This window comes from Stegostoma tigrinum, chromosome 7 (genome assembly GCF_030684315.1).
Source record: "Stegostoma tigrinum isolate sSteTig4 chromosome 7, sSteTig4.hap1, whole genome shotgun sequence".
NCBI classification, from domain to species: Eukaryota; Metazoa; Chordata; class Chondrichthyes; order Orectolobiformes; family Stegostomatidae; genus Stegostoma; species Stegostoma tigrinum.
The window spans coordinates 102,595,490-102,613,316 of NC_081360.1; the positions used below are offsets into that span (position 1 = coordinate 102,595,490).

Sequence of the window (17,827 nt, forward strand, 5' to 3'; positions counted from 1 at the left end):
TCCAGCTGTTACTCCAGGTGATGAGTAAGAGTGAGATATTGAGAGGGGTGAGATTAGTAGAGGTGGTAAGTCAACAGTCCTGCCTCCCTCCCCACATACACCTAACAGGGAAGCAGGAGTGTACATCAGCCCCAGGCATGTCTCTTCCCCATACCCTCCACCACCTCTGCATTAAACATCACCTTCTAGAGCTCAAATGGACTAACCTTCTCCTCAGTCTGTATTAGTTCGAGTGAAATCTTTCTAACAGTACAATGATTACAGAGGGAAAGTCAATCATCTCACACAGTGCCCTCCCAGCTCGTTGCTCCCCACTGGCAGGGCTGGATGATCAGCTGTGGAAGGCATCGCGGCTGACCTTCCATCCCCAGTAAGGGGGTTAAAGGAAGGGTGGAGGAACAGGACAGAATGATGGCCAAACCAATGGAGGGGATTGCTTGAAACCGCACGCGCACCCCCCCCCCCCCCCCCCCCCCCCCACAAGCTGCAATCCACACAGCCACACCACCCACATCCTCAGGTTCACCAAGAGCAACACAGTGTAGATGAGAACATGTCCAAATGTGGCAGGAACCAGCCCTGATTTCTGTTAAGTGCAGTGCGGTTGGGAGAGAGAGCGTGAGAGAGAGAGAGAGAGCGTGAGAGAGAGAGCGTGAGAGAGAGAGCGTGAGAGAGAGAGCGTGAGAGAGAGAGCGTGAGAGAGAGAGCGTGAGAGAGAGAGCGTGAGAGAGAGAGCGTGAGAGAGAGAGCGTGAGAGCGTGAGAGCGAGAGAGCGAGAGAGCGTGAGAGCGAGAGAGCGTGAGAGCGAGAGAGCGTGAGAGCGTGAGAGCGAGAGAGAGAGAGCGCGTGAGAGACAGCGCGATGAGAGCGAGCGCGAGAGCGAGCGCGAGAGAGCGAGCGCGAGAGAGAGAGCGCGAGAGAGAGAGCGCGAGAGAGAGAGCGCGAGAGAGAGAGCGCGAGAGAGAGAGCGCGAGAGAGAGAGCGCGAGAGAGAGAGCGCGAGAGAGAGAGCGCGAGAGAGAGAGAGCGCGAGAGAGAGAGCGCGAGAGAGAGAGCGCGAGAGAGAGAGCGCGAGAGAGAGAGCGCGAGAGAGAGCGCGAGAGAGAGCGCGAGAGAGAGCGCGAGAGAGAGAGCGCGAGAGAGAGAGCGCGAGGAGAGAGAGGGAGCGTGAGAGAGAGAGAGCGTGAGAGAGAGAGAGCGTGAGAGAGAGAGAGCGTGAGAGAGAGAGAGCGTGAGAGAGAGAGAGAGCGTGAGAGAGAGAGAGCGCGTGAGAGAGAGAGAGCGCGTGAGAGAGAGAGAGCGCGTGAGAGAGAGAGAGCGCGTGAGAGAGAGAGAGCGCGAGAGAGAGAGAGAGAGAGCGTGAGAGAGAGAGAGAGAGCGTGAGAGAGAGAGAGAGAGTGTGAGAGAGAGAGCGCGTGAGAGAGAGAGAGAGAGCGCGTGAGAGAGAGAGAGCGAGCGTGAGAGAGAGAGAGCGCGAGAGAGAGAGCGAGAGAGAGAGAGAGCGAGAGAGAGAGAGAGCGCGAGAGAGAGAGCGAGAGAGAGAGAGAGCGCGAGAGAGAGAGCGCGCGAGAGAGAGAGAGCGCGTGAGAGAGAGAGAGCGCGTGAGAGAGAGAGAGCGCGTGAGAGAGAGAGAGCGCGTGAGAGAGAGAGAGCGCGTGAGAGAGAGAGCGCGAGAGAGAGAGAGCGCGAGAGAGAGAGAGCGCGAGAGAGAGAGAGAGCGTGAGAGAGAGAGAGCGTGAGAGAGAGAGCGTGAGAGAGAGCGTGAGAGAGAGAGCGTGAGAGAGAGAGAGAGAGCGCGCGTGAGAGAGAGAGAGCGTGAGAGAGAGAGAGAGAGCGTGAGAGAGAGAGAGAGAGAGAGCGTGAGAGAGAGAGAGAGACCGTGAGAGAGAGAGAGAGAAAGAGCGAAGAGAGAGAGAGAAAAAGAGAGACTGTCTGTGCGTGCATGTCACTTGCACACCCCTCCCCCCCCAGCACTGCAGTAAGGTGAACAGCCCTCATTGTTCACTGCTCTCCCTCTCCACGAAGAAAAGGCACGCAGGGTGAGAGGAGGCATGGCTTCACCCAGAGTGGAGTTGCTCCCCAGCCCCTCCTCAGCGTGGGTGGGGTGGGGAGGGAGTGTGTTGGTGAAGGAGCAGGAAGATCGAGATTTGTCCAACTCCAGGACACGGTCCATTCAGGGCGTCTCTCAGTGCTACCTCGACTGGTGCTCCTGCAGCAACTTGAAAACATCCTCTTCCTTCGACAGTCTCTCGAAGAAAGGGATGAGGTCCAGCAATTCAGTGTCAGACATATCATCAAACCACGAGGCAATGGGCACCTGCAGGAAAAAACACTCCGTCAGAAACTCCACCTCACTCCGAACCCTGCAGGAGGCGACCATTCGGCCCGTTGATTTAACACTGGCCCCATTCACTCACCCCAGTCTACAGCCCTTTCCTCTTTTACGTGGAGAGATTTACAATCTAAAATAACTATCCAGTGCCCCTCTTGAATGCTTCAGTTGAAGCTGACTCTCCCACATTTCCAGGGCAGTGTATTCCAGACCCCGACTATTCGCTGGGTGAAAATGTTTTTGTATCGCCCTTGCTTCCTTTCCAGTTCATTCTCTTCCTGCATCCCTCACCCCCTCGTTCCCTTCTTTGTCCATTGCTTTGTTATCAAATTATAAGACTGTGGTCTGTCAGAGGCCATTCAGTCCCCTTGTGGGTGTGCTGGCTACAGTATGCACTTCGCTCCCTGCTTGCTCTGCCCCACTGGGGTCAACTTGTGGTTCAGCTGTGGCATCGTCAAAGTGACAGATTAAACAATTTTCACAGGCGGTACTAAGGTCCTCATTCTGAAGAAGTTATCCCCTACCCACCACATTTAACAAAACCTCAGGAACAATTCAATTCCTACAGCAACTTCTCAGTTTCAGTGGTTTTGTTTCCGAGTGTCCAAGCTACACCAGTGCCACAGGGCCACAGCAAGCTACCTAGACCAGCACCAGGATAAGGACTGGACCAAACCCAATAGCCCCATTTTCTGAAGAAGCGTCCCAACCCAAAACGTCAGCTTTCCTGCTCCTCTGATGCTGCCTGGCCTGCTGCATTCCTCCAGTTCCACACTGTGTTATCTCTGACTCCATCGTCAGCAGTTCCTACTATCTCTCATTTAGCCTCAGGGCCGTGTTCCACCATTCGACCGAGGCATGGTCAATCTACAAGAGATTTCATTTCCCTTTTTTCCTCCCCCGTAACATTTCCTTAACATTCAAATCAGGTTTAACATTAATATTTGATCTGGCATTCCAATTTTTCACCGTACTTTGTGAGAAAGGGTTCCCTCAGTTCATTCCTGAAAGGTCTGATGGCTCTTGTAGACTTGGCCTCCTGAGCCTAGACCCCAGGACCAGCAAAATCATCTCATCTCACGTTAGACCAACATCACACCCAGGCTGGAAGCAGCTGATCGCTGCATATGGGGTTTTACTGTGCACACAGCTGCCTTTGGGATTCTGTGTCACAGCTCGCACCTTATTCCAGCCTGACAGCATTTTGTTGGCCATGCAACACTAGACCTGAGGGCAGGAAGGAGGCCATTCAGCCCCTCGAGCCTGCTCTGCCATTTGATACAATCATGGCTCAGCTCACCTCTGCCTCAACTCCACTTTCCTACTGAACTCCCCAGAACCCTTTAAACTCTATCTCCTCCTCAAATCTGCTCAATGCCCCAGCATTCACCACGCTCTTTTGGGGGGGGGGGGGGGGGGGGGGTAGGGAATTCCACCGATTCAGGTTTCTTCGGGAAGGTTTGATTTTAAATTCATTCACAGGATAAAGGTGTCAGTGGCCAGGCAGCCTCTTTAATTGCCCAGAGTCAGCCACATTGGCTGTGGGACTGGAGTCACATATAGACCAGACCGGGTAAGGATGGCAGATTTCCTTCCCTGAAGGGTACTGGACAGCCACATGGGATTTCCCTGACAATGTATTCATGGTAATCATTAGATTTTTAATTCCAGAATCTTGCGGATTTCAAATTCCACCATCTGCTGTGGCGGGTTTTGAACTCGCTGGGCCTGGATTAACAGTGCAGCAATAATACGACGAGGCAGCCCAGTGTCTCAAAGGGTGCTATAGAAATGCGGGTGTTTGTTTGTGGAGAGCTTTCCCCTCAGCGCTGCCCTGCACCAGGGCCAAAGACACGGCTCGAGACATTGGACCCACGGGGGTAGGCTACCTACAGCATTGTTAGGGTGGAAGACGTAGGAAGCCGGAGAGTTATCGACGATGACCAGATTGTTTAAGTCCCGCCCTAACCGGCTCAGGTCCTTGACATAATTTCCTTGATGGAAGACACAGGATTCGCGGAAGAGTCGGGCCCTGAACGCTCCCCACTTGTCCAGCAGGTCGGCAACAGGATCTGCATACTGCAACAAGCAACAGAAACCAGGGTCATGTTAAGGCCAATGCTCCCGTTGAGTTCCTGAAGGAACCATTCCCCAGCCCCAAACTCGCCCACCCTTATCTTAACAGGTGTCTAATTCTCTCCTTGGTTCCTGTGCTCACTAACATGGGAAACAGGAGTGGGCCACTCAACCCCTTCAGCCTTTTCCACCATTCAGTGAGCTTCAGTGTGGCCTGACTCCATCGACCTGCCTTTGGCCCGTCCCCCTGAATCCTGTCGTTTAACAAAAAAATTATCGATCCCAGATTTAAAACTAACATCTGATCCAGCATCCACTGCCATTTGTGGAGGGAAGCTCCAAACCTCTCCCTCCCTCTGTGTGTAGAAGTGCTTCCCAACATCCCTCCTGAACGGTCTGACCCTCACTCTCAGGCTATGTCCCTAGTTCTAGGATCCCCAACCTGTGGAAATATTTTCTCTTTACCTGCCCTGTCTTTTCCTGGAAATCCCTCGAGACTTTGACCAGATCACCCCTTAACCTTCTAAATTCAAAACAGGCCTCACTTGTTCAATCTCTTCCTACAGCTGAAGTCCAGGATTCATTCTTGTAGTCCAAGGCTGATATATCCTAAAGTACTTCAAGTGAGATCTAACCAGGGCTTTGTATAACTTCTGCATCCTTGTATTATAGTCTTCCAGGTACAAAGGCTGGCATTTCATTAGCTCTCGATTACTTTTTGCACCTATTCTTGACATTTTAAAGATTAATGCACCTGAATCCCAAATACCTAACCCACACAGCAATTGGTAATTAGATTAAATTAGATTCCCTACAGTGTGGAAGCTGGCCCTTCAGCCCAACATGTCCACACCGCCCCTTGAAGCATCCCACCCAGACCCATCCCCCTATAACCCACACACCCCTGAGCACTATGGGCAATTGAGCATGGCCAACCCACCCAGCCTGCACATCTTTGGACTGTGGGAGGAAACCGGAGCACCCGGAGGAAACCCACGCAGACACGGGGAGAATGTGCAAACTCTGCACAGACAGTTTTCCGAGGCTGGAATAGAACCCGGCTCCTGGCGCTGTGAGGTTGCAGTGCTAACCACTGAGCCACCGTGCCGCCCCAAATGTTCGCCTATGCTTTTAGGCCCCCTACAGGCTCTCATCTCTTTCATTACGACTTCCTCCAGAGGTAGATACTGGTGTAGGGGTAGAACAGATCCCGAATGCCTTGGAGGCATGGGTTCGAACCACACCAGAGCAGCTCAAACAGCTCATACAGCTAACCTTTGTTAATGGTGACTGTGAAGGCCTGGGATCAATTCTGACCTGGTCAAGGTCGGTTAAAAATTTCATATCTTGCAACGAATCTACCTCTGGGAACAGTTAGGTCTCTCCTCTCACCCCAGAATTCACCTATCAAACCATTGTTGTAATCCCTCAAAGTCAGGTCCAACCTTCTTTAGGAGGGCCCTTGTGCTGCAGTGCTAGCATCCCTATCTCTGAGACAGCAGGCCCAGGTTCAGGTCCAAACTGCCCGAGAGTGTGCACGTCATAGAATCTCTAAACAGTTTAATTACAAAAAGCAGTCTGCTGGAGTTGCTGCACTCGTCCGATTCGGGTCTCTTACCCACCTTCAGATTTCCATCCCTACACCATCACACGTATATCTCCAAATTTCTTGGGTACGTCCTCTCTAACTGTGCCTTCCTGTTCCCCTCTCCTCATAGAACACAGAACAGTACAGCACAGGAATGGGATCTTCGACCCACGATGTTGTGCCGAACATGAGATCAAATGAAACTAATCCCTTCTGCCTGCCCTTAGTCCATATCCCTCCATTCTTTGCTTATTCCCGTCCTTATCTAAAAGGCCCTGAAATGTGACTATTGTATCTGCCTCCACCACCCTGGGCAGCGTGTTCCATTCTCGGTGTAAAAAACTTGCCCCTCGCATGTCCATTCCCCTGTCTCACGTTAGATGTACTTCCCTCCTAGTTTGATACAGGTCAGCCCTGGGAGAAAGATTCTGACCGTCAACCCTATCTCTACATCTCAATTCTCCTATTAATTCTCCCCTCAGCCTCTGCTGCTCCAGATGAAACAGCCTGAGTTTTTCTAGCCTCTCCTTATAGCTCATACCCTCTAAAACAGGCAGCATCCTGGTAAACCTCTTCAGCATCCTCTCCACATCCTTCCTGTAATGTGGCGACCAATACTCTGGGTGGTGTAACTGAAGTCTAATAAAGCTGCAACATGGCATCCTGATCCTTGTACGCAAATCCCTGACCAATACAGAGAAGCATACTGTTCGTCCCCCTACCACCGTATTTACTTGCGTGGCCATTTTCAGGGAGCTATGGGCTTGAACTCCAAGATCCCTCTGTACATCCAGCTTCAACATTTATCATAAAACCAACTTCTTTGACCAAACTTGCAGTCGGCTGAAATCTCATGTATCAATAAATTTCATTTGACTAACTCTCCTGAAGCACCTGGTGCTGAGGGGAGCACTCTTCACACAAGGTCATTGCCTCAAAGGGCTTACACGAAACGAAAAGATCACTTTCCACCCTGCCTTATCCCAGAAAACCACCCAATTTTGAAAAATGGGACCTTGCACCCAGAGGGACATGGGCAGCATGGGGGAAGTTCACAGTCACAGAGTGATGGGGTGGGGAGCAGGACTCACCTTGGAGAGGCTTGCTGTGAACAGCACACACTCAAAGAGCTCACCCATTCTCCTCAAAAACTCATCCACGTGGGGCCTCTTCAAAACATACACCTGAAACACAAGATGGCGCTGGTGAGCCAGAGGCAGCCTAGAGTGAACAATACATACTGCGCAGCCACGATGGGCTGAATGGCTTCTCTCAGACTGCACCATACACGGCTCGGTAACAAAGCATTAGGAAGAGATGGAAGGGGGTGATATTTTATGGGGCGGGGGTTGGCGAAAGAGGTAAGAAAGAGGGGGGGATAGACAGAAAAGAGAGCAAAGAGGGTTGAGAGCACAGAAGAGAAGAAAGGTGCAAGAAAAGGAAAAGGAGGATGAGCAAAGGAGAAAGGAGAGTGGACGAGGATAAAAAGGGGTGGGAGAAGGAATATTCTAATGAAAGATCCTGATGGATCTAGCATTTAGTGTGTCACTGATGAATGGGGGGGGATGGGGGTTTCAGTCAAGAACACTGTTCTGGGTGAGAGTCTAGGTCTTTGTTAATGCCCCTTCAAAAGTCACAGCAATGACACATTAACAGTGGAAACTGTCTCACAGCCCTCAGGGACAGCAGGAAGGCGACGGGCAGATCGGAGTACGAAGTAGTAGCTGGGTCCTGAGCCAAGTAGTCAAGGACAGGCCAGAACCTGACTGACAGCCTATCCTGGATTACTTGAATCGAGCCACAGCTTTCAGCAGATCTCCAGCCTGTGATGAGTTTTGTTCAGTTGAAGATCAGGTTCTGCCATTGCTCCTAGTCAGAGTCCAGCTCCCCTGAGGGAGACTCACTGGAATCAAACACCTACATTTCGGAATTCCTCACGGAGTAGCAGCCTGTAAGTTTGACTCTCCCCGTGAGCAGGGTTATCAGAAGTGTTGACACAATGGTGAGAGATCTAGAGCCTTTCATTGCTGCAAAGCACTGTATTTTCCTTACTCCCACCGCCTCGCCAGCCCCCTATCTCCAGGGCCCCAACTGATTTTGTAACACAGACCTCAGTAAAATTTTAAAAAAAGTCTGTTTTACCAGAACGTGCAAAAACCTGTCACAATAGGTGAGTAATTGAGGGGCGATTATGGTTGAGGAACTCGGCGATGAATATTAGATGCAGGAGAAAGAAATGCTGGGGTTGAGTGCTGACCAATCCCTGGGATCAGCCAGGTCGATATTCCGAGATATAAAACAGATGGCTGCGGGGGTAACCTGAATGGTAAAGCTGCGATAGTCCTTCTCAACCATAGGCTGCTTTCTCATTACAGAGAATCCACTGGTGACGGTTTAACCAGAGGGTCACCGTGCTTCAGGTGAGAGGGAGAGGTTGAGGAGGAGAGTCCCTTCACGGGAACCTCAGCCACTCTTTGGGCCTCACTCAGCACTGCAAGCCAGCTGTCCAGGTAAGTGAGCTTATCAACCTCAGAAAGAGGGGTCTGGCCAGTCACACCCAGACCTTCCAGGAATGGCCCAGAGTCTTCAAGAAATCAAAATCAACCACGTGAACACTCCTGCTGTGTGCAGCCCTGGAGAAAAAGTCATGGGGTCAGTGGCATTAATCCTCTTTAAATGCTTCTCTTTACCAGGTATGCACAAAAAAAAATTGAACTCAGAAAAGAAACATCTAAAAGCAATAGATTCAGTGATAGTGGGAACTGCTGATGCTGGCGAATCTGAGATAACGAGGTGTGGAGCTGGATGAACACAGCAGGCCAAGCAGAATCAGAGGAGCAGGAATGCTGACGTTTCGCGCCTTGATCCTTCTTCAGAAAAAAGAAGGGTCTAGGCCCGAAACGTCAGCTTTCCTGCTCCTCTGATGCTGCTTGGCCTGCTGTGTTCATCCAGCTCTACACCTCGTTATCTCTAAAAGCAGTAGAGTGTGAATGCTGAAAATCTGAAATAAACAGAAGAGAATGTTGGAAAGACTCAGCAGGTCTGGGAGGATCTGTGGAGAGAAAGAGACAAGTTAATGTTTCGAGTTCAATAGGATTCTCATTTTGAAGAAGCACCGACTGTTAGCTATGAGTGATAATGGGAACTGCAGATGCTGGAGAATCCAAGATAACAAAGTGTGGAGCTGGATGAACACGGCAGGCCAAGCAGCATCTCAGGAGCACAAAAGCTGACGTTTCGGGCCTAGACCCTTCACCTAGGCCCAAAATGTCAGCTTTTGTGCTCCTGAGATGCTGCTTGGCCTGCCGTGTTCATCCAGGTCCACACTTTGTTATCCTGACTGTTAGCTAACCCAGTTTTATTGCTTTCCAGTTAGTGTAGGGAGGCAGTGCGTTATCAGGGTGGGTGGGTGGATGATGAATAGGTAGTATGAGGAGCATAAGTCATGTGATGAAAGCTCCAAGAGTCCTTTCAATCAATCACTGTTGGCAACACCATGACCAATGTGACCACCAGGCCGCCAATGTGCCACTTCTCGCTCACCAGGATGTTGCCCGGGATGGGGCGTTTCGGCGATGAGGAGTCACTGGATAAGCTTGTGTTGTTTTCTTCAGAGCAGAGAAGGTTGAGGGGTGACCCAATCGAGGTGTTAAAGATTATGAGGGGCATGGGCAACGGGTATAGAAAGCAGCTGTTCCCTTAGTCAAAGGATCAATAACAAGGGGACATCATTGTAAATGAAAGGCAGAAGGTTCAGAAGGGATTCGAGGAAAAACACTTTCACCGAGAGGGTAGTCGGGGGTCTGGAAAACACTACCTGGCAGGGGAATTAAGACCCGAAACCTCAACTTTTAAAAAGGTATTTGGATGAACATTTGAAATGTCATAACATTCAACATTATGGGCCTAGTGCAGGCAAGTGGGATGAGTGAAGGCAGTGATAGCGTGGGCTATATTTTCAGTAGTACAGAACTGACAGGCTGAAGGGTCTCTTCCACACTCTGTGATTCTATGATTGTCCCTCCGCCTTTGCCCTTCGCTCTACTTTGCACCGAAATCCCCCAACTACCTCTTGCCACTTTCGTCACTTTCTCCTGCTGTTTGCAGAAAGAACTGACCTTGCTTCAAGGAACTCCCTATGTTAGGGGCAGGATGCACTCAATATTCAATTCCCTCGCTTCTCAAACTGTTCCAGCAGATTGGAAGTTGGCAAATGGAAATAAAATGCAACAGCTCTTTGAGAAGAGGACAGAATGTTAGCTTGATGTCCAATCATTGGGAAAATGCTGGAATCTACTCCTAAGGTACTGCTTAAACAGTGAGCAGAGAAAATTTTGGTGCAATCAGACTTGGTCTTTTGCACAAAAGGAAAATCATGATTGGCAAATCTAATGAAAAGATGAAACAGCTCTCAATGTGACAGCGATCACTGGCTATCTCCTTCAGTCTCAGTGTACACTGTCATACCTCCTCTGCATGACTCACTGGCCAGTGGGCAATTCTCTGGTCAGACAGTCTACAGATAGATGACCATTGTCCATCCATGACCATGCCTGAGCCAGCTCAGACTTTGCTGGTAGAGCAATGAGTGTATGTGGTGGAATTAGCACAGTCCAGGGCCTCCGAGTTGGTGACCTCGTCCTGCCAAGTGATACTGAGGAAACATCAGGGATAGTAAACATAGAAGCTTTTCAGCTTCACCCCTGCCTAGAATTTGTTTTCTAGATCTCATCACCATGGAGGAGTGAGCTGAAAACACAGAGGCTTGGTAAACTTGTAGTCTGGTGATCTCACTTGTACTGACTTGTAGTCAGTTTGCTGCGATCCCACACTCTCTTGCTCATCTTGGACTTACCAGCTGCAGCTTTCGTAGTGCTCGAGTTAGTTTCAGGATCCAGCAGAATATTAGTGATCATGGAGTTTATATGCGTAAAACTATCAATAACCTCCACCATCTCATTGTTAATGCTGATAGATAGTGACATGGCAACAAGACTGTAACATGTATCTTCCTGATGCTGATGGTCAAACAGGTGAGAGATGGTCCAGTTGATATAATATACTTGGATTTACAAAAGGCATTCAATTTGATGCCCTGTAAATTATTATTAGAAAAGACAGGGGATTGGAGAAATATATTGGCATGGTTAACAGATCAAAAACAGAATGGGATAAAACAGGTATTTTCAATTCAGGTTGTGACCAATGAAACGCACAAGGTTCTGTGCTGGGACCTCACCTGTTCATCATTTGACAGGATTTGGACAAAAGAGACAGAGACTAATATATCCCAGTTTGCTGATAATACACACCCAGCCAGTGAGAACACAAAGAGGCTGCAGAGAGAGATATCATATACAGTCAGGTTAATCAAGTTGCCAAAAACTCAAAGAATGAACTACAATCTGTGGGGGGGGGAAGAGGTTTATCGCTTTGGTAGTACGAACTTAAACAAGCAGAATTTTTTTGATAATGGTGAGAAATTTGTAAATACTGATATTCACTTGACTGCACTTGTGTAAGGAACTCAAGAAACCAGCGAGCAATGTGAACTAAACAAGAGAATATGTTCTACGATGATGGCCTTTACTGTAAAGGCATTGGAGAAGATGAATAAAGGAATATTACACCAATCGTACGCAGGCTTCCAGGAGACCACACCTCAGAGAGAGTCTGCAGTTTTCGTCCCATATTTGAAGCAGCATCGAAGACTGTCCAGAGCAGGCTTACCAGAGTGGGCCATGGGATGGTAGTGAGGGGTCAAGGACAGTGGGTACATCAGCAGTGAAACTGAAGGAATTTGATCCATTGGCATCATGCACATGGGCAATGGTTAGGTCCACTGGGATCAGGTACAGTGGGGAAGGGGCTAGATCCACTGGGACCGGGTACCATGGGGTCCTGTGCAGTGGGATATTAATAAACAGTTTCTTTAATGACAATTTGAGTGTTACACGGTCGTTCCTGTGGCAGGATTTGAAACCAACGTCCATCACACTGCCCAGGCTCAGGCTGACGATATCAATCTCTGTGACCATCACACTCCTGTCACCAGTCCAGCTGCCCACCTGCGCCAGGAGCGAGAGCCCATCTTGCCGTTTCTCCCATCCCGTAACGTCACAGACTCTCACCTGATGTACGTTGCCATCGATCTCCACGGGGATGATGAAGTCTGCGTTGCTGACTGGCTGTTGGGAGGGAGGGGGGGTGGAAGGCAGCATTGAATCAGGAAGCTGTGTTCAACCATTACCCCCCTCCCCTCCCCCCCACCCACATTACCTTACAGCAGGCTGTCCCTCACTACTCCAAATCATCAGCCCTCTGCCCCCGTATGCCACGGCTCAATCATGGAGTCTACAGCACAGAAACAGACCCTTCAGTCTGAATCGCCATTGGTCACGCACCTGCCTGACTCAGAAACTTATTGGACTTTGGACTTCTCCACTAGCCTATTCAACAAATTGTGATTGTGATCTCAACTCCCGTGTCGACACAGCCCTGACTCACCACTCCTTTCTGTATCAGATATCCAGCAAACAGAGCTTTGATTTAAATCAACACAGCCTCCACTTTCCAGTAGGGAAGGGAATTCTGCATTCCCGAGAATTGTCCTCATTTCTGTCTGAAAGTGGAGGACATCCTTCTTAAGTGATGCTCCTACCTCTAGTCTCTCACACAAATAAGAAATACTTTCCCATGCCAGACTCGGTCAAGCCCCCTTAGGATCTAACATATTTCAATAAGATCACCTTTCATTCTTCAAAACTCCAATGGATCTAACCCCTTCAAACCTTCCTTCATAAGATAAGCCCTGAATGAGTCAGCTGACTCTTCCTTCCTCTGCTCATAATGCAGTTGTATCTTTTTCAGATTAAAGGTCAAACTACACATAGTACTCCAGAACTGACCTACAGAAGGCCCTGCGCAGCTGGGGTAAAACTTCCCTATTTCTATTTTCCATTTGCCTTCCTAATCACTTGCTGGATCTGCAGAGTAACTTTGAGAGATTCACGTCCCAGGTCACCCAGATCTCTCTGCACTGTGTAGCTCTGCCATCTCAAGCCCCTCCTCAGAGTCCCACAAGCCAAGTGATACAGGCTGCTACTCCTAGGGTTATACTGAGGGAGGGTTGCACTTCCAGGGATGTCAAATCTCAGATAACAAGCTAAAACAAGCCCCAACTAAATCTTATTCAATGTACATCATTCGGCCTGATCATTATTCCAAGAGCAGGGCATTTCTCCCTAGTGATCCGACCAATATTTATCTTCCAACCAACATCAGGAAATGAACAGATGACCTGGTCTTTATTACTTTGAGACTTGAGGAAGCTTGTGGCTAGAACATTACTGTCTGGTCAATTACGATCTGAAGCTCAATAATGTCCATAATTACTTAAAAAGAGACAGATGGTACCAGTTAATTACAATCAGAGAAAACGGGAACTGCAGATGCTGGGGAATCTGAGGTGAGAAAGTGTGAAGCTGGACGAACACAGCAGGCCAAGCAGCATCTCAGGAGCAGGAAAGCTGACATTTCGGGCCTAGACCCTTCATCCGAAATGGGTGAAGAAGGGTCTAGGCCTGAAACATCAGCTTTTGTGCTCCTAAGATGCTACTCGGCCTACTGTGTTCATCCAGCTCCATACTTGGTTACCAGTTAATTACACACAGGTATTACACACCTCTGCGGACCCTCTTGTGGCGCAGCGATAGTGTCCCTACCCCTGGACCGAAAGCCCCAGGTTCAAATCCCACTGGCTCCAGAGGTGTGTAATTTCATCTCTGAACAGGTTGATTAGAAAAATAGGTTAAATTTTAAAACATTATAATTAATGTTGGTTGCAAAAGGAGCTGAAGGATTGAGTGGTCAATAAATTACATCCAAAGGGAAGGAGCTTTGGTTGCCGTGGATCCAGATTGAATGTGCTGAGTTTTCGAAAAAGAAATGATTATTGCCAAACAAAGCACTATGAAGTAAAGTCTTTATGTCAGCCTGAGCATCTAAAAAGGTGTTATGGAAATGCAAATTCATTTGTTTGGTTTTGGGGAAGGGGGTGTAGTGAGGATTGGCCTGAAAAGTCCACTCCAGCAATCGTAAATTGATTTCCTCGATGATACATTGAGTAAAACTGAGGATAAACAGACATGCAGGTGTCCTTTACTTCAGCAGCCTGTTTATAAAAAAATGATGGAAGCCATTCGATTAGTTTGTTGGGGGGTGGGGGGGGGGGGGGGGGGAGGGTAGGGGTGGTGTTGAATGAGACTAAACCTCCTCGAAGTAGTGGGAATTCCATATTCACAGCATTCCAGGGACCCTGCAGCCCATGTATTGGGGCATGGAAGAAGCAAATGATGCCCCCATATTCAGGACGGAGGACCCCCCCCCCCCCCCCGCCCACCCCCGACCCCACTCAGCAGCGTAAGTACACATTTGCAAGCCCTGACCCCCCCACTGAGTTACACTGGCTCTCCCCTTAACAAGGAGTGGGAGAGGGGTTTTTGGAGAAGGAATTCCAGAGCCTGGGATCGGGAAGCTGAAGGCGCGCTGCTAATGGTAGTATGATGGGAATCAGGAGATGGGCAAAAGACGCCAAACTGGAGGGGTTACTGCTGCCCCACTTGAACTAAGATGGTGATAAAATAAGAGTCATTCAACTCCGCAATCCCCCCCCCTCCACCCTCCCCCACCCCTCCACCTCACCAACAAGCAGGAAAGAATGGGAACTGGGGTAGAATAACTAATATTTTATCATGGCCTCCCAATTCTTAGCTTGTAGGGTAGGATGGGATCACCATCACAGGGTCGCCCACCCTGGAGCGAACCAGTGACCAAGAACCCTGAAGCTTTCCGAGACCCAGCTGCGCACGGAAATTGTTAGGACCCTGACTGACCACAGGGGTTTCTTTTAAAATTTATTCATTCGCGGGGTGAGGGCATCACTGGCTCAGGCAGCATTCAGTGCCCATCCCTAATTGCCCAGAGGGCAGTTGAGAGTCAGCCACATTGCTGTGGGTCTGGAGTCACATGGAGGCCAGACTGAGTGAGGATGGCAGTTTCCTTCCCTAAAGGGCTTTAGTGAATCAGGTGGGTTTTTCCCAACAATCAGCAATGGATTCACAGTCTCCATATAATATCTGGAATTAAGAATCTAATGGAATTCAAGTGCCGCCATCTGCTGCAATAGGATTCGAACCCAGGTCCCCAGGCATTATCATCTGGGTCCCTGGATTAACAGGGCAGTGATTATGCCACTAGGCCATGCCTCCCCCCCCCCCAGCAATTCCCATAAGTGGTCAAACCCAACTCACTCAGACATGGCCCAAGGCACGATGATGATAAAGCAGCGGCAATGTCACTGGGCTAGGAGTCCACAGGCCCAGGCTAATGGTCAAGGGACGTGGGCTCAAACCCCGCAGCTGCTGGTAAAATTTAAATCCAACGATCCACATTAAAAAGCAAACAGACTGTTGATTTAAATAAAAACTCACCAGTACTCATTTGGAGAAGGTATGCTATCATCCTTACCCATCTGGCAACAAGCCACATGGTCAGCTCTCAACCAGACTCTGTCATGCTGGGTCATTCCATTCAGTTCAAGGGCACTTAGGAATGGGCAAAGTAGAAATGAGAATAGAGAATATCCCATAGGGAGGGAGACTGGGATCCGTTGCTCCAGACATGTGTTATTGGGAGGCCATCCTACACTCACCATGTACCAGATCCCAACCTGTAACAAGGTGCCAATGTACTGGGGAGGAAGGAGTGGACAGCGGAAACAAAACAAACAAATGACAAAATGGGGAGAAAGTAAAACATTAACACACCTTAAACGAACTGTGAACTAAAGTCTCATCGAGGTCGATCACAACACATTTCTTCCCACTGTCCTGAACCTTCACTTCTGGCAGAAGGTGGTGGTTGACGGGAGTCTGTACGCATTAGAAGAAGAGACAAGAACAGATAGGCACGCACCCTGCTGAAGCTCATGTTAAAGGATGCCATACAGTAAGCTAATCAACAGCAAAACCATGCCAGGCGCACAGCACACAAGGAGATTCCAGCCCGCTACCAGGGACAGCAGACCCAGAGCAGTCCCCCTCAGGTCAGGAAAGAGAGCAAGTTGAAATATCCCCCTGTAGACCTACCATTCCTCATCCAACGCTCTCCAGCACAACCACCCACCAAGATCCTTCCATTTTCCAGCATCCCTCAGTTTTCCTACAGGTTTACAAGGATGAGAGGTAGGTTACGAGGAGTGGTTATACAAATGAGGACTTGTTTCTCTGGAATTCAGAAGGTTAAGGGGTGATCTGATCAATTAACAGGAAAAGACAAAGTAGATAAAAATAAACTATTTCCACAGGTTGGGGACTCTAGAGCTAGGTGCATAGCCTGAGAATCAGGGTCAGACCAGTCAGGAGAGATGTTAGGAGGGAGAGGTTTGGAGCTCCCCTCCACAAATGGCAGTAGATGCTGGATCAGCTGTTTGATTTAAATCAGAGGGAGATGCATTTGTGTTATGTAAAGTTTTTAAGGGATACAGGCCAAAGGAAGGTAGATGGAGTTAGGCCACAGATCAGCCTTGAACTCATTGAATGGAGAACAGGCTTGAGGGGCTGAAGGCCCATTCCTGTCCTTTTGTTCTTATAATTGCTCCTCTAGAATTCTGACCCCTAAGCCTCTCCTTCTCTCCCTCTTCTGCCACATTTACAAAATAAAACTACCCCCTCACTTAAACTTTGGGCCAGCTCCTCATTATGTGGCTCAGCGTTAATTGCTTGACGATCCTGGCATTGGCTTACAGCAGTAAATGTACCACATGACTGCAAACCGTTCACACCTGAGAATGGCCCAAATTTGATGCTGATTTTCCAAGGGGTCCTTCTATTTCTCTCCCCCTCGTGTTTATCCAGTTTCCTCTCAAATTCATCCCACCTCCACAGCTCCCTGTGGAAGCAGGTCCCACAATTTCATTGCTAGCTGAGTAAACAATTTTCTCTTGGACTCCCTGTTGGATTTAGCAGAGGCTCTCAGATCGACGTCTGATAAGTTTCCAGTCTTTCACAAGTCAAAAAAATCTGTATCGCTGCCCTTTCAAACCACCAATTCCAGAGATGAGTTGTAGCCAACTCGGAATTTTAACACTCTCTCTCTCTCCCGCTCTCTTCACAGATGCTGCCAGATCTTAAAGAGCCCTGTCAGGACACCTTCTATCCAGCTTTGTGGGAGTTTTTTTGTCATTGTGAAGTAATTGAGCCTCTCCGTTCTAAAACTATCTCCCTGTGAGATGCCCTTTCCTTCCTGCAGCAGTCAAGGTATTAATCAAAAAGGACCTCCTCTAGACTTTTCATTCACGATGGGTCCGTATCTAATGTAAAGCTTAGCGGCCAGAACAGTCTCAGTTCTTCCTACACTGAAAAATAATCTGCAAAAAGGACATATTTCTAATGGCGCAGTGTAAACAAACAGGCCACTGCTTGTACAATTCAACCACTTTTAAAATAAAAACAACTAGAGGGATTAACGGGGAAAGTTTGCGGAGGTTTCAACATTTCCTGCTCTGCTTTCTGATTATCGCTACTTTCAGATGATGCTCCCCCCCCCCCCTTCCCCTGCACCAGCCCCTCGAGATTGCCCTCAGCAGGCCCCACATTCCTTACATACTGTTTGCCTTGCTATTTTGTTTTTGAACTAGGAACTGTACCATATTGATTGACAATGTATCAGCACTGCCACCTTCTGGCAGAGGCAAGGAGAACGGGTCAGTGAGGGGGTGGGAGGGGTGGGAGCAGTGGGATTCCCCCCCCTCCCCCCCACCACAACCCAGCA

General features: G+C 49.0%; 1 protein-coding gene across 2 annotated transcripts in view; it reads right to left on the minus strand.

Moving 5' to 3' along the window:
• Positions 1–1,807: 1,807 nt before the first annotated feature.
• Positions 1,808–17,827, minus strand: part of LOC125454260 (carboxy-terminal domain RNA polymerase II polypeptide A small phosphatase 1-like) — a 37,785-nt gene continuing 21,765 nt past the window's right edge. The window contains exons 3-7 of one of the 2 annotated variants that reach the window (XM_059647579.1): positions 15,823–15,927; positions 12,064–12,183; positions 7,087–7,179; positions 4,225–4,410; positions 1,808–2,316 (exon numbers count right to left, since the gene is read on the minus strand). In XM_059647579.1, coding sequence (XP_059503562.1) covers positions 2,191–2,316; positions 4,225–4,410; positions 7,087–7,179; positions 12,064–12,183; positions 15,823–15,927 — 630 coding nt within the window. In that variant the 3' untranslated portion in view covers positions 1,808–2,190. The remainder of the gene's footprint in view (positions 2,317–4,224; positions 4,411–7,086; positions 7,180–12,063; positions 12,184–15,822; positions 15,928–17,827) is intronic. The other variant, XM_048534849.2, reaches the window with a different exon arrangement.